Source organism: Brachyistius frenatus, unplaced genomic scaffold (genome assembly GCF_029030835.1).
Source record: "Brachyistius frenatus isolate BFR_SWC_R1_liver_20210118 unplaced genomic scaffold, ASM2903083v1 Contig_9, whole genome shotgun sequence".
Lineage (NCBI taxonomy): Eukaryota > Metazoa > Chordata > Actinopteri > Embiotocidae > Brachyistius > Brachyistius frenatus.
The window spans coordinates 4979472-4995331 of NW_027210608.1; the positions used below are offsets into that span (position 1 = coordinate 4979472).

Genomic DNA, 15860 nt, shown 5'->3' on the forward strand with positions numbered 1-15860 from the left:
CATCTCTCATTATGAATGCAATAAGGCCAGATTCTAAATCGTGCCCTATCAAAACACACACATGGTAACACATGAATGATGGCAAACTTTGACTGGTTGTTTTGATCATTCTAATTATTTGATCAATTATCCGGTCAACTGTGGGCTACACATTTTGAGAGAGGATTGAAACTGGTTTGACTTTTCAAATGCGTCAATTGGCAAACATGTACTCTCCAAACAGTGAAAACTTTAAATCTTCTCTTGTAAAATACAATAGTGAGCGAGAAATCTAACCAAAAGTGCATCATTCTGTGTTTGATTTTCGGGCCCGCCCGCTCCTCTTCCTCAACCTGGAGACTGCGCAGAAGGCGTCAGGGAGGAGGGGGGGAGAAAGTGCATGTGCAAGCAGAACTGAGAAAGTTCATAGAGCCGAGGCGCAGGATGTCCCGTTAAGGAGAGAAAAAAAAATTCTCCAGAGGAGCAGAGGCAACACAGGCTAGCGGGTTGAAAGGACTGCAACTCAGAGCGAACGGCATTCAGCGCACCTCAGACACCGTTAACCTCACAAAAATGGGCTCTCCGACGATATTTAGTTGTCGTTGGATTGTTCTGAAAGTGGTTTTGGTTCAATTCATCGCCTTTCAAGCAACAAATGCTCGTCCTTCTCCTATTATCAGGTTTCCTGGAGACGATACTACCCCCCAAACAGACAAAGAAGTTGCTCTGGTAAGTTTATTGTTTTTTTTCCCCCCCGTGAAAATATGTCTAAGTGGGTCAGCCAGCTGTGAATTAAGTTTCTACCCCTCAAGTACAAGAAGCTGTTGAGAAATAGTTTACACATTATGCATTTATTTATTTATGTATGGCTATAATTATATATAAACCATTAACTGCAGGAGTGTTAAACGATTATTTTTTACTTCCCTAACTCTCCTTTAGCACTACCTGAATAAGTTTTATGGATGCCCACAAGACAGATGCAACCTTATGGTGCTCAAGGACACCCTGAAGAAAATGCAAAAGTTCTTCTCTCTGCAAGAAACTGGAGAGATCGATGCCAAAACTGTGGATATCATGAAAAAGCCCCGCTGTGGCGTCCCAGATGTGGCCAATTACAACTTCTTCCACAGGAAACCCATGTGGCAGAAGAAGGACATCACCTACAGGTCAGAGAAGTGACTTTAATAACTACACATTTCTGGTGAGGCTGTGGATTATTTCAAGGTGGGAGAGGGTGCCAATGCGTTCTGACTCCAAATTACTGCTTAAATAATCAAATCATGTTGGTTTTGAGCAGTGTGACCCATACAAAAGGTAAAACCATAACAGCTGGCTCCAATTCTATATGTTAAATGCACAGCATGTACTAAATCTGGACATCATTTAGAGTACAGTAGGATGTTTTTGCAATCTTGACCCCTCCCAGCAGCTGACGTAAATCAAAGCATTTGAGATATTAATACTTGGCCCCGCCTGACCCCCTAAACTCACCCCAACCCTCCCCTCAACCTCCAGTCCACCCCACCCCCATCCGCACAGTCTGAAAGCGCTTGCATCTTATGTCTTGCTAACACCAGCATTCCTACACAGTATGTGTCACGTCCTTTGTTTTCATTCTGTTTGAGGTTTACAACAATGTGGATTTAGTTTATTTATATCAGCGATTTTCTGTGTCCTGATCATTCCAGCCCGTCTGCCTGTGTGTTTGGAAGGGAGACGGCAAGCCAAAGACAATAACAACTACGAGATCTTAGACTGTTTTTTAGGCAAAGGATTGTGCAGTCAGCCATACAAGTGGGTTTGTGGCTGCGCATTGTTACAGGAAGCTCTTTCACAGATGACTCAAAGAGTCTTATTGGCCGACGTCTTTTCCATGATCTTAAGTGGAGAAAAGAGATGTAGTGATAGATCTACGTCTTGAAAGATGCGACATTCAAAGAGCTGCCCTGACTGTCCTGATTACACACACTTGTTGTGATCTGGATGGAGTTTGTCTTGTTTGTCATGTTTTATATTCATATTCTGTGCTCACTCTGCAGAATCCTGGGTTGGACTCCTGATCTGGATGAGGAAGTCATTAACGATGCTTTCTTCAGAGCCTTCAAAGTATGGAGTGATGTCACGCCACTGGCTTTCACCCGCATCATGGACGGAGAGGCTGACATCATGATTAATTTTGGCCGCAATGGTATACCATGTGTACAAACAATATATAGATATAATGTTTGATATTTGTAAAATACTGTACTTATAAAAAACATCTACTGCCAAGTGGATGTCTGAAACTTAAATTTCATCAACAAATTAAGTTTAGTTATTTTAGTAAAACGTCTCCTATATGCACTCAAAATCTCAGACTTACTGTAACATTTGTCATCTTTGTCTTGGAGCAAAGAGATTATATCCGGTTAGAATTCAAAGATTTCCCTCACAATAACTATTTAAATACTCGAATAACCAGGAAACAGTTGACCTGAGGTTCACTGACTTGTTGAGTAATGGTGAAAGAGCAATACCACACACTGTTTTTACAGTCGCTCTGCACCCTGCACTGTATATTTAAAGAACACCTAATAAAACAGTGGGAATTGTGGCCTTTACACGTATCATTCCAGTCATTTCAGCTGAAACAACCATTTGATATTTGCTAACAGTGTCATGCTATCACCCTGTCTAGCCATCGCTGACCCTGTCAGGAAAGAATCCAGTAATTACAGCGCAACACAAACAAGAATCGGCCTCTTCAAAAGATGTGAACTATTAGAATATTTTAACACACACTCACAGCAAGTCAAAAACAGCCAGTAGCTTCACACCTACACTACTATAAAAAAAAGAAAATCTTCAGTGATTTTTCTCTGTCTTGAACTGTTAATAATGAATGATGTCATCAACAGAGCACGGAGATGGTTACCCCTTTGATGGCAAGGATGGCCTCTTGGCTCATGCCTTCGCCCCAGGGCCAGGAATTGGGGGAGACTCCCACTTTGATGATGATGAGCAGTGGACACTGGGAGACGGCCAAGGTAATGGTGAAACACTACATAAAAAAAGGGTCCTGCAAAAGCTTTATTTGCTAAAACTGTTTGTGATTTGTGCAACAATATGTATCCATTTTTCTAAAGAAAGGTGGATTTTTCAGTCATTGATACAAAGTAAACCTCTGTAATAAAGGTGATGTGAATTTAATTCAAAGCTTTAGTACATATCAGGTGATATTTTGACAATACTAACGCTAGTTTGTCTTTCACATACTTTGTTTTGATTGTCTTAATGTTGTCTGAACTTTCTGGCACTTGATATTGTGAACTGCAGCCATCTGGAAGCTGAATAGAAAATAGAATCTCTATTGCACATATTTGTATGACCCAGATAGTTTTACTCCCAAGTATTTCCCATTTTTCTGATCCTTTTGTCTGGATTTATACTTTGTGCAGAAATATTGTATAAATGTATTTTCCTTGTCTTATGGTGCAAATAAGTCTCAAAACAGATGGAGATGTCTTAGATGAACTCTTTCCTTAGATCACATCTGTGCTTGTGTTTCATAGAACTCACATGTACTTTACATTATGCTGTTTGGCTACTTTTCAAAGCCTACTTTTACACTTTTATTCCAGGCAGCTACTTGCTTTCATTTGTTCCTTGCAGGCACTGATAGGCTGTCTAAAATATTAAACATCATGCCACCTTTGTTATTCTGCAAGTTATGGTTTCAGAAAACAGATGAGCATAATGTAATAAAGATCAATGAGTTTACACGTGAAGAAGCATCAGTATGAGTCTTTATCTTTTTTAAACAGTGGTGAAGGTGAAGTTTGGCAATGCTGATGGAGAGTTCTGTAAATTCCCCTTCCTGTTCATGGGCACCGAGTACAACAGCTGCACATCTCAGGGTCGTGACGATGGCTTCCTGTGGTGCTCCACCAGCTACAACTTTGATGATGATGGCAAATATGGCTTCTGCCCCCATGAATGTAAGTTTGTCCTGTATAGTACATATACAGAATATATTATATGGCACTACAATGTCTCTTGACACATTTCTTCGTAGTATCAGTAAAGATTTATGATTGACCCAGCAGCGTTTGTATGATGCCCTACTTGCATGTAATTGAACCAGACATCAACATTTAGTAGTCGGGTGAATTGAAGCAGTGTTTCAACACTGGCATGCAATACTTCATATCAGATTATTGCTAAATTCAAAGCTGCTCTGCTGATTTTGGACAGGAAGAAAGTAGGTTGGACAGTATGCCAGGAAAGTGTTTTTTTTTTTTTTGTTTGGAGCAGATTATGGAACATTTCTTTTTCAAGTTACTGCTCCACTTTAGAACATGGGGCTTTGTCAAGCATTTTGTTTATCTGTGTTGCATTTCTGTCCATGGTACTAACATGATCACATGCCCATTACAACTAACTGCCAAAGTACACATGTAGTAAGTTGTTGTATACAATGGAAACACGAGTGAGGCCTGTTTGTGCTGGAGCTGTATTTTGTATTCATGCAAAAAAAAAAAAGCCTCCATTGCACTTCTTTTCTTCATTCCAATTTGTCTTCTTCTCTAGACACCCATGCCATTATTCAGGGGTCGAAAGGTCTTCTATTGGAGCTTAGTCTGTGTGCTTAAAACATGTAAAAGTGTAATGTGTCCAATGTTATTAGGTCCTCTATAACACTTCATTTGTTATTTGTTTTGCAGTACTGTTCACCCTGGGTGGAAATGCAGATGGGGCTCCATGTAAATTCCCCTTCACATTCCAGGGGGAGAAGTATGACGGATGCACCACTCAGGGCAGAGATGATGGTTACCGCTGGTGTGCCACCACTGAGGACTACGACCGTGACACAACCTATGGCTTCTGCCCCGAGACTGGTAGGCGGTGTCATATCAGCATAGTGATCTAGGACTCTACCAAGTAAACAGTTGCTGTTCTTCTATGTCGTACTGATGTTCACTGATGCACTATTTGTGTTTGTGTTTGTATAAATGGATACAGTAAATTTTTATTGGCTGTGTTTATGTTGATGTGCAGTGTATGGTTCCCTGCCATGTGTTGGTCGACAGGAATTCTCCAGCTGGGGTTTTTGCTCATGCTCGTGGTCGACTGAATGGCTGTGAAAGTATTTTAATGTGCAGTGGCAGGGCTTATTTTCCATTCTGTCAGTGAGACTAGTTTTAGGGTTGAGGTAGTGTAGTAGGGAGGGAGATAGACACAGAGAAGTGCAACCATTGGGGCTTTCATCTGGTTTTATTTGATTAGGAATGTAGCCTTGCTGCAGAGCCTTGAGTGAGAGCTTGTGCTGAATATGAAACGATTTAAAAAAAAAAAAAAAAAAAAAAAAAACAGCACAAAACCAATCTTGCCAGATTGAAAATGATCTCTCTTTGAAAGAAAATCAATTTGGGCGGGTGCTTGTTGGTTTTGTGCCTAGCGGATTAGTTATTGATGTTATGCGTGTTGTGCCAGCTGCTTTCATGATGCTGTTTTCATCATCATCTGCGCTCATTACACAATCAGATACCAACCCAACTTTTCTGGAGAAAATTTTGGCATACGATCGAGCTCATAAGGTATTGAAGCAAACGAAGTTCACTATACATTTCACTTTGAAAGTTTTGCCCTTTGTTCTCATCTCCAGCGATGTCAACAGTGGGAGGAAATGCAGAGGGAAGCCCATGTGTCTTCCCTTTCACCTTTCTGGGAGACACCTATGATTCGTGCACTTCCTCTGGACGCAGCGACGGCAAGATGTGGTGCGCTAGCAGCAAGAGTTACGATGATGACCGCAAATGGGGTTTCTGTCCTGACCAAGGTATGACAGCATTGACCAATAGCATTTACGGACAGTTCTTGCGGTAGATCTGGGAATAGCAGCCAAGTGAACTGGCCTCAAAGGACAACGCAACAAGCCGGAAAAATTAAGCAAAAGTCAGATGAGTTTAGACATCAGCACGTCAGTCTGAAAGGCCAGGATGAGGAAAAATCATTCAGTCCTTTAAAGAAGCATGCCTAATTTACAGTGGAACCTTTTAAAGATACACCATACTCATTTAATCTGACTTGTTTCTAGGCTACAGTTTGTTCCTGGTGGCAGCCCATGAGTTTGGTCATGCCCTGGGTTTGGAGCACTCTCAGGACCCCGGAGCTCTGATGGCCCCAATTTACACTTTTACTAAAGACTTCAGACTCCCTCACGATGACATCAAAGGCATCCAGGATCTCTATGGTGAGAGGAAACACAATGTGTGGCCTAATACTAAAATAAAAGAGTGTTTTTCCAGAAGCCAGCCAAGATTACTGCACTATGAGTGTGATATTCCTCCCTCAAATATTAAATCCTATGATAAATCTTACAACAGGAGTGCCAACAGACAAGCCTTTGCCTCCAACCCAGGGACCTGTGACTCCAATGGACATCTGTAAAGAGCCAGTTATCTTTGATGCTGTAGCACAAATCAGAGGAGAGACCTTCTTCTTCAAAGACAGGTAATCATTTCAAACAGGAAGTCCCTGTATTGTTTTCATAAAACGTAAGCAAGTGTACATATACCTGTTTAAGGTGCAACAAATAATCCATGTGAAAACTAAGGACTTGACATGACTGTTTGAATATAAAAGCTGTAATGTTGTCACTTGTTCTCTGAGTCTTAGAGCCAATTCAGACCAAAGATTTGTCACAAGATGATTGAAAACTACTCGCAATTCTTCAGTCTGTAACATGGTAGGCTACGCCGGAAGCAACTAGACGAGACGGTGAAACATTTCTGTAGCTGCAACTCTCTGTATTTCAGTTTTAACTGCAGGCTTTTCAGGCTTTTTCTTAGCTGGATATCATTTGTAGCACATTAAAACATGAATGAGCAACAGTTGCAGTTTTAGCAGCGATAGAACATTAAAAAAATATTTCAAAAGGAACAAGCGGTTCAAGAATTTGGAGCCGGTCATGAGTGATTAAACGTAATACACAGTGGCTTATGAAAATTTGTGGTGTGAGCTTGAAACAGATGATCTCCTGTGTTTTTTCAATTTCTCCCACCTTTTTTAGTAGGAGTTCCGTTGTTTAGAAGAGTTTATATCTCTTTTAATAAGCTGAAAAACACTAACTTACACATTAAAACTGCACACTTGTGACTTGACAGTCTAAATTTATAGGCGACACCATCAGCTGGCTTGAGTTGAGCAGAAACAAGCCAGTTCCCAGTGGTGCAACTTTTATGTCATGTCATGATGTTGTGAATATTTGCTCTGAACTGGGCTTTAAATGCAATGCTGTGTTTGACTCTCTTGACCATTTCAGGCGCTGGTTAAATTTCCTGTCTGTGGTCTACGGGAAGAATGACAGCCTGCTTCTGGCTTTATCATCTTATGTTACTGAAATAAGGCAGCCTGCACCCATTTGATTTCATATTTTCCTGCAAACAATGAGCAGTTTGACATAAGGTTTCTTGGTAATTATTGTTTTTCTTATCACAGTCTTGTGCCACTTGAAAACTGTGGTTTGAGTGCTTGTTTCACAATGTGACAATTAGCCAGAGGGGAAAACAAACTATTCCTCTACTCATGCAGTGACAGCCCAAATAGTCATCACTCATAAACACAGTCTGCAGTCCTCTTCTCCACCGGCGCCAGTGAATCCAAAGTGTTGTAAGCTTAGTGTGTGTCTATTGGCTGACCCTGTGTAGAAGAGGAGTTTCATGAGGAGCTGTGGTTCAGTCAACAGTCTCTGTGAGTCAGTATATTTTCCCTTAGGATGGTGAATATTTTCATCACAACAGCTGAAGTTTGTTAGAGATAAATTCCCCCAAACAATAATATGGTCCAAAAGAAACCGATAGGAAACCACGAGTCTTTGTAATTTCAAGGCTAACAGAGCTGTGCATCTATCGTGGCCATTTTGGAAATGGATACAAAACAAGCAGGACACCAGTCCTCTGTACAAAAGAGTCTAGCCTTCCAGTTAGCTTGGTTTTCCTCAGGGACAACCAAGAGCTAGAAACTGGGAAACAGTCTTGCTCACTTTTCACCTTGCTGTGGGCTCTTTTCCCTACATTTGCAGTGATCAACAGAGCAGCACAGAAACTCAGAGAGCATACCGCGGACCATGAAACTTTGGCCCGGGTGTTGGAAATCAAGCTGAGCTGAAACTTAATTCACTATGAAGCTTTAGTAGACTAAAGACTCAGAGAGAAACAGAAAGATGAACATACGTCATCATCATCTCTGCTGTCATGTGATCATTGATTTTGATATAAAGATGCCATCATTGCATCCAGATACGTGTGGGGTATCAGCAGCCTTGATAGTCATTATATTGCTTATTTTAATGATGTGATTACTGTATGCCTCTATTTGGGTTATTTGCAGATGGGCCTATTTTAACAGATGTTTAAACTATCATAATCCAGAGCAATAGGTATTCAGCCAATGAGGAAAGGGGCATTGTGCCACTGTGTAGAGTGAAAAGAATTAGGTCAAAAATCACAGTTGAAGTTGTGTATTAAAATTCTTCATATATTGTATATTTAGACTTCTTAGCTTCATGTAGCCATGTTCAGCAGCTTTGTTGACTCTTTTGTATGACCCTGCAAAGGGTTGTGTGATTTTTACTTCGATAAGTGAAAAGGCAGAGAACTGATCTAAAAATGAGGAAACGAGGACAGAGGTTTCTCAAGACACTGAATTGAATATACTTTACAGTATATCTCATCAAAGTCTGAGATTAGTAAAGTTTCCGTATGGGCCGTATTCTCGCTTAATGAGTTGCCTGAAGACCATGTCAGGTTTGGATTCTGCAGAGCTTTGGTACAAGCCAAGTTTTACAGCTTCACACAAAGAGCAGTGTCCTCTGGGCTCTGGGGCTAAAGCTCACTTGACTACCCCATAGTAAAAGGGGAATCTCTCGTTCTCCTGACTCAGCATATTTATGATGTAGGGAAAATCTTGACACGATGCAATGAGTAATGCTTATAGTACACCCTGAGCTCAGCATAAAACTCTGTCTGTCTGTCTGGAGGCTTAGAGGCAATTATAAAGTCAGTCTTATAGAGACAGTTTAGTCAACCTAAAAAACCAACGGGTCATTCTGTCGCGGAGCTAACATGCTACAGGACTGTAGAAAACATGCGGTTGGCCTGTACGTGTAACACTGAGAAAAGAGTCCAATCATGGCAGTCCTAACAGTTATTGATATCAATGTGCCTTAAAGACACAAACTAAAAAACAGCGAGAGATGGTTTATGGTACTTAAAACCACAGAAATATTTTCACATGGATATCAGGACTGCAAATAAAACACCAGAAACGTGTAAAATGTTGGACCATTAAGTTGTAATCCTTAAGATTTTTAGTCCCAGTTGATGTCCCAACACCAGTGGTTACCGTGGTAACATGGTTTAATATGGCAAAACTCAATGAAGGGACAAAATAGGGGTGGTTTGTGTGTTTATGCTAAATCACATACGTAACAGAACACAACTGTTTTTAATATAAACTTCAGAAAAAACATAATGTAAGCATCTTTCAGAATTGTATTACGATTGCATCATAATGCATACTCATCTGCTGCATCCAAATAGAACTCGTGAGCTCGTGGTTACAACATGGGCAGTCGTGTACGCAGCGCAGTATGTTTGGCCTTCAGGCGGTTAAGTTGTAAGCTGCTAGGCAACGCCAACATAGACGGCATCCAGAAACCACAGAGGCTAAGAGCTTAGCAAGCTACCAGGCGTCTAACGAAATGCAGGCAATGCAGAGGCATAATGACAGAGGGAAAGATGAGTAAAAACACTTTCCTCAGATGTAGAAAAACTCTATATATCTAAAATGTCAATATAACAATTTACCATTCTCTTCCATTTTTGAAAATGTGATCAAATACATTACCTCAGAAACGTACAAGGCTGTGAATAGCACTAGAGGAGGCGTTCGTATGAACCGCTCTCATCGACACGGTAAACACGACCCGATTTGAAGGCAGCAATCAACGTGCACTACTACCCTCACTTTGACAACAAGAAATGCAAGATAAATGGATTACCCAACTGAAGGTTTGGAGTCTCAGCAACTAAACATAAGACAAAAGAAACTTGAAAACACATTTAAAAAAAAAAAATCTAAAACATTACCAGTGCTTTGGATATCTTGTCAGTCTGTCCTCTGTACCAGCCCTCAAGCAGATAATTGTTTTGCCTTTTTGTTGAAGATATACAGGATGAAAAGACAGAGGGATAAAATTCAAGCTCTGATACAGGCTGAAAAGCCACTTGTTATTGTAGGTGCATGACATGCATTAGGCAAACTCATCCACAAGAACACTCCTGAAATAATGATCTTCATAGATTGTTAGCTCAGACTGGAATCTGTCTCTTCACTCAGTCTGACAAATGTAACTTTGGGCATGTGTTATGTATGTACACTGTTTGCTAGGAAAGTTTTATTCTCATCTTAACTTTTATCATTATGACAACTCATCTTTGCAATTGGCAACTCTTTTTCCTTCAAAAAAATAGGTCAGTGGAAAAGAGTTTGGGAAGCTGCTGTTGTTGTGCAGCTGTGTATTGGAAATCCGGGCAAGATGGGTCTTGTTCCGCTGGCGTCTGCAGCCTTAGTCCTAACAAGAACCAGATGCTCATGAATCAGGCCATTGTGGCTGGCTAGGCCAGTGAAGCACTTGCACTAAACCCCCCATCCCACACACACGTTCACTCTGTCCCCACCTCTTCATTAGCCCCCTCTATTCCTCTCTCACTCTTATTTCATCCCCAGCTCATCTACTGCATGATCGCTCACCCAGTCATTCTCTCTCTGCCAGGTTCCTGTTCAGGTCAGTCAACTTCAGAAGCAAGCCCAACGGCCCTATGCTCGTGGCCACCTACTGGCCTGACATGCCTGCCAAGATAGATGCTGCGTATGAAGACCCAGTGGAGGAGAAAACAGTCTTCTTCTCAGGTACACTGGAGAAAACAAGAAACTGCAAACAAACAGATGATTTAGATCTGTCTGAATATTGATATCTCATCCCTGCACATCTGTTCTGATCAGAGAAACAGACAGATCCTCTTCCGATGAGTAACAAAGAAGTGTCTTCACTATTTCACCACTTGGATGCCTTTCTCTTAATGGTCAGCCCTTTCTAGGACCTGAAACATTAGGAGAAGCAGGAATGTTGGCTGAGCACTCTTGTGTGCGGTGTGCACTCTTGGGACACTTGAGATATTCCACCATAGTTATTAGTGGTTCATGATACATTCTCAGCATTTTACTAATATGACAACTTTCCGAAATACTGATGAGATTTACATCATATATTCGTCAGTTTTAAAGACATTAAGGTGGTTTGGTTAATGGTTGACTGATGATCTCACTACGTTTGGTGAATAGATTTGTAGGAATAAGGGAGAAAACCTCACTTTGAAAGTCCTGTGTCTAGATAGTTACCTTTCATTGGTATAACATATGTCTGTAGTGATATTTTAACCGCGGTTGTTCTTCTTTTTTTTTTTTACTTGCTCCTCTCTTATAGGCAATGAAATGTGGATCTACAAAGCCGATGAGTTGGAGAAAGGCTATCCCAAGAGGCTCTCCAGCCTCGACCTCCCCACTGACCTACAGCAAATCGATGCTGCCTTCAACTTTAGGAAGAACAGGAAGACTTATCTGTTTTCTGGGGACAAATTCTGGAGGTGAGGAGGAGCAAAGCTTATGTAACCATTTGTGAGTCTAAAACCCATTATCTGACTCACCCCAGCTTGCGGTGATGATGGCATCGCCTCTAATTCGCAGTACTGTGCTGCATCTGGATCGAGTTAGTGTATGGGGCGACCTAAACTGCACTGAAAACACAGTTAGTCTTTGCACAACATGGGAATTTATAATGTTGGGGACTCACTGTTTTATATCCATGAAAAAGTGTGAGTCTGTGTTTCTGTGTAGCTTAGAGAACTCTGAAACAAGCCTTTAACAATGCAATTTAATCCGATGTGTTACAGATATGATGACGATAAGAAGAAAATGGACCCTGGCTTCCCCAAACTTATTGCTGATTCCTGGAATGGCATCCCAGATGGCATCGACTCTGCCTTCAGTCTTAATGGCATTGGTAACAAAAAAAATCTCTCTTTTCACATAATTTGTTTATTAAGAGCCTATGAAACTTGACCAGAAGCTAGCAGGAAGAGTTATAGAATGCAGGAAATAAACCTGTTTGAAAGTTAAGGCACCAACATAACAGTTTTGCCGGATGGCCTTTTGCTGCAAATTACTAGACACCATTTTCCAAAGTATACAATAACTTCCAACTACATTTTCCACTATATCTTCCAAGTAGCACTGGTTTCAAGCCAAGTCATTACAGTAAAACAAAGCTAAGAGTATACAGCCACATTAGAAACTCTGTTAGGAACAGCAGGGCTTTGACAGCCTGGCTCTGTCCGCCTATTGCTCACAGATTCGGTTGCCATAAAGATTTGCTAAGCCACTCTGAAGGGCAGACCAATCAGAGACTGGTGGGGATGGATACGTAGAATGATTTTGAAGCCAAGCGTTGGTTACGAAATGTTTTGAAATGCAGTGAGTGGCGTTGGTAAAGCTACATGAAGCAATATGCACAGTTGTTGCAACGTCAGCAAATATCAAGGAATTGAAGGCAGAGCAAAAACAGTGCCTAGAATTTTGTTTTTTAAGTCAGTAGCGGTCATTTACCAAGATAGCGTTTAACTCTGCTCACATTGGGGAGGCTCTTTGTTGTTTAGACCTTGGTAAGCTTTGGTTCACAACAAACATACGGTGATCAATGCCAATTGCTTAAAGGCTGCTTCAATAGTTTCAAAATGAACCTGAGGTCGATGCCCATAAGGATGCAACGACAGGAAATAATCCCCAATGGGGCATGACCAGACCAATATATTCACTAAATTAATTTGGGTCTGGTAATATCAAGTAAGTACTAGAGCTGAATACAATAAATCAGCATGCTATCATGTTAATAATGACAGTGATTACATGGCTGAAATTTGACATGATATAGCGTTAGAATGATATAATTAGCTAATTAGTAAAAAAAAAAAAAAAAAAAAAACATGAAGTGCGGTACTGAGGTTGAAAAGGGCATGAATGTCTAAATCTACAAGATTGCACGACAGTAAATGCAAAAGATAAAGACATTTCACTAAAAAACACACATTTCAATCTCATGTTGGGAGTAGAGGAAAAGTCACAAGACCTCCAAAGTTATTAGGGAACAATAGATGTCTTTACCAGATTTTACAGTCAGTCCATCTAATTCTAGTTGAAGTATTTCAGTTTGGACCAAATGTTGAATGGATCAACACGACCATCTCCAGAGCCATGTGTCCAGTATGGCTAAAAATGATAACCACTGACAAGATGACTTTGTGACAATATGAATAATTTAAATATAAACTAACCTTTAACAACAAAATTATATATCTATGTAGCAGTCACTTTCAGAAGGGACATTAAAATTGTAAAAAAAAAAAAAAAAAAAAATCAGCAGTGATCACTGTTATGGATGTAAATTTTAAAAAATGGAGACAAAAAAGCAAAAGGCATCCTGGGCTTTACCCTTTCTGGTCTGTTGTGCTAGAAATGGTGCTCTGTGGCAGCTGTTGTGGTTGGATACACAGCTCTTTTTATATGTGCTAGTTTACTGTCTGCAGACTGGAATTCCTTCTGGTAAGATTGCAGGAAAAGCCAGTCAGCTCTATCAGTGAGTCTGGCGCGGTGCCTCTTAATAAAACTCCTCATATACCAGAACCCAGCAAGAAATGACTACACAAAGAATGTAAGAAAGTAAAACAGACTAAAGGGAGTAGCTCTGGAGTTAAGGAGTCATCTGTGGTGTGATGATGATAGAAGACAGACAGTGGCAGAGCAGTTGCTTTATGTAGTTTACTCAATGATTTAATTTGCTGTGAGTGAATAAGAAAATTATTGTTTATGTCGACTTTATCTTTTCCTGCTGGTGGGAAAAGTATTGCAGCTACAGAGCAAGAAATAAATGATGGTGAATTTTCAGCATGACACCACCAGTAAACTTCTTCTGTATGTAGCCTTGAGGTTAGCAGAGGTTTGCCTATGGCAAGAAACCTGGGATTTTTCCATTACTTCTCTCTGAACATACTCACAAGTCTGTAAGCACTGCATAGCCCCTTTGCCCACACCGTGAACAAACATATTTATATAAAGCAGGTCTGTGACCCTCTACTGAGGGACCTCTGTATGCTTCCTGATTAGCATAATTCAGAGAATGAAGCTCGATTTACACCTCAGCAGAGCCTGATTTGTTTTAATCCTTGTCATCTTAATTGAAACTTATTATACAATTGATATGTTTTTATAGAAGCCTGCTGATTTTACTGCCATTTAAAATGGAAATTTGAAGCTCAGTAAATATTTTTAACATGATGTATATTGTGCCTGTCTTTAACAGATTACAGCTACTTCTTCAAAGGCAACCACTATTTCAAACTAGAAGACAGCAGCTTGAAGATTGTCAAGTTGGGTGAAATCACAAAGGACTGGCTCGGTTGTTGAGCATTTCCAAAATGACTCGCAACTGGCTCATTCCTGCAATGATGGCCCTGCCTCATGGGGACATCGTCGTAGTATCGCACACAATTTGAGGTCGCCGCAGTGCACACTGTTGTAAGTTGTTATCCTGGCAACTCTGCACGCTTCTGTGGGACACACGTCCCTCCAGCCTGTATAACCTGTCTCCAGCTTTGTAGAAAGGCACCTCAGGACCTTCTGCACAGGCTGAACATACGCAACTGGATATTTTGCTATATGTCTGTGTGATTTTTACTTTTTTTTGGTGATGCTGATACAGAATTATTACACTATGTAGCCCCTGTTTTATTGTTTTATATTTTTTTGTTCATGTTTAAAAAAAAGTCAGACATCAGGTATGTCCACACTGCATTGAACGCAGTGCTATACTGTTCTGTGAGATATTGCTGTTTTATGCAAATTTGATTCTGAAAGAGGTATGAGGAATTCATGTTGGCTAAGAATTACTTTTATGTCCAGTGTACTAAGTGCAGTTTTATAAATGTATCAATTTAAGTAATTTTCTCATTGTTGTGCAATACATTTGAAAAAATGAATTTGCACAATGTGACCGAAAATGGTGCTTTTGGAGATTGCTTTTTGCATGTAGTCCTTTATATGTTATATTCTGTGTAACTATGTCTGATGGGACTAGTTAGTATCCTCTGGATTTCAGAGAGTAGTATTTGCAGGCACACATTATTCTTCCTTTGGTTAGCACTTTGTAGAGGACTGTAAGAGGAAACAATATGGAGACCAAATTATTGCCACGGCAACTCCATGTTGCATTTCCCTTCACTAATGGTACAGAAAGATTAATGGCACAGGTTGCCTCTAGAGGCTGTAGGTTTGCTGCATGATGGAATCATGACAAGAGTACCGCAGTAGTATTGTTTAATTAACTTTTTTTGTATTGTTTTTTTCTTGGTTTTCAACAATATAGTCCTTGTGTCTTGTGTTGTTTTTAATGCTTGTGCACTTTGTTACTGTCATCAATAAAGATGGTCAATATAATGAACTCCACATACTTTGTAAAAGCCAAAGTAGATGATTGACACAGTTATGGACCTTCACAATTAAGCATGTGAATTTATCAACCAAATACTCAGTAACAGCAGTGGAGGAGGTGTTCAGATCATTCACCTGAGCAAAAGTAGCAATACCACAATATAAAGACAACTAGGAGTTCTGAATTAAATGAAAATGTTACTCAGGTACAAGTACATACATTGAAGTAAAAGTATTTATAATTCAGATAGAATAGAAGATTATTAAGGCTGACACATACTTTCTAAGGTTGTAAC

General features: G+C 40.2%; 1 protein-coding gene and 1 long non-coding RNA gene across 2 annotated transcripts in view; one reads left to right on the forward strand and one right to left on the reverse strand.

The window, feature by feature from the left end:
- Nucleotides 1-15860, reverse strand: part of LOC138616265 (uncharacterized) — a 244587-nt gene that overhangs the window by 104732 nt on the left and 123995 nt on the right. The gene's annotated exons all lie outside the window — the stretch shown is intronic.
- mmp2 (matrix metallopeptidase 2) lies at nt 420-15570 on the forward strand. The gene is made up of 13 exons (XM_069690414.1): nt 420-708; nt 922-1148; nt 2022-2170; nt 2880-3008; nt 3786-3959; nt 4686-4859; nt 5627-5800; nt 6059-6214; nt 6348-6474; nt 10799-10935; nt 11510-11669; nt 11976-12085; nt 14438-15570. Exons 1-13 carry the CDS (start codon nt 553-555, stop codon nt 14539-14541), a joined length of 1977 nt encoding a protein of 658 aa, XP_069546515.1. The 5' UTR covers nt 420-552; the 3' UTR covers nt 14542-15570.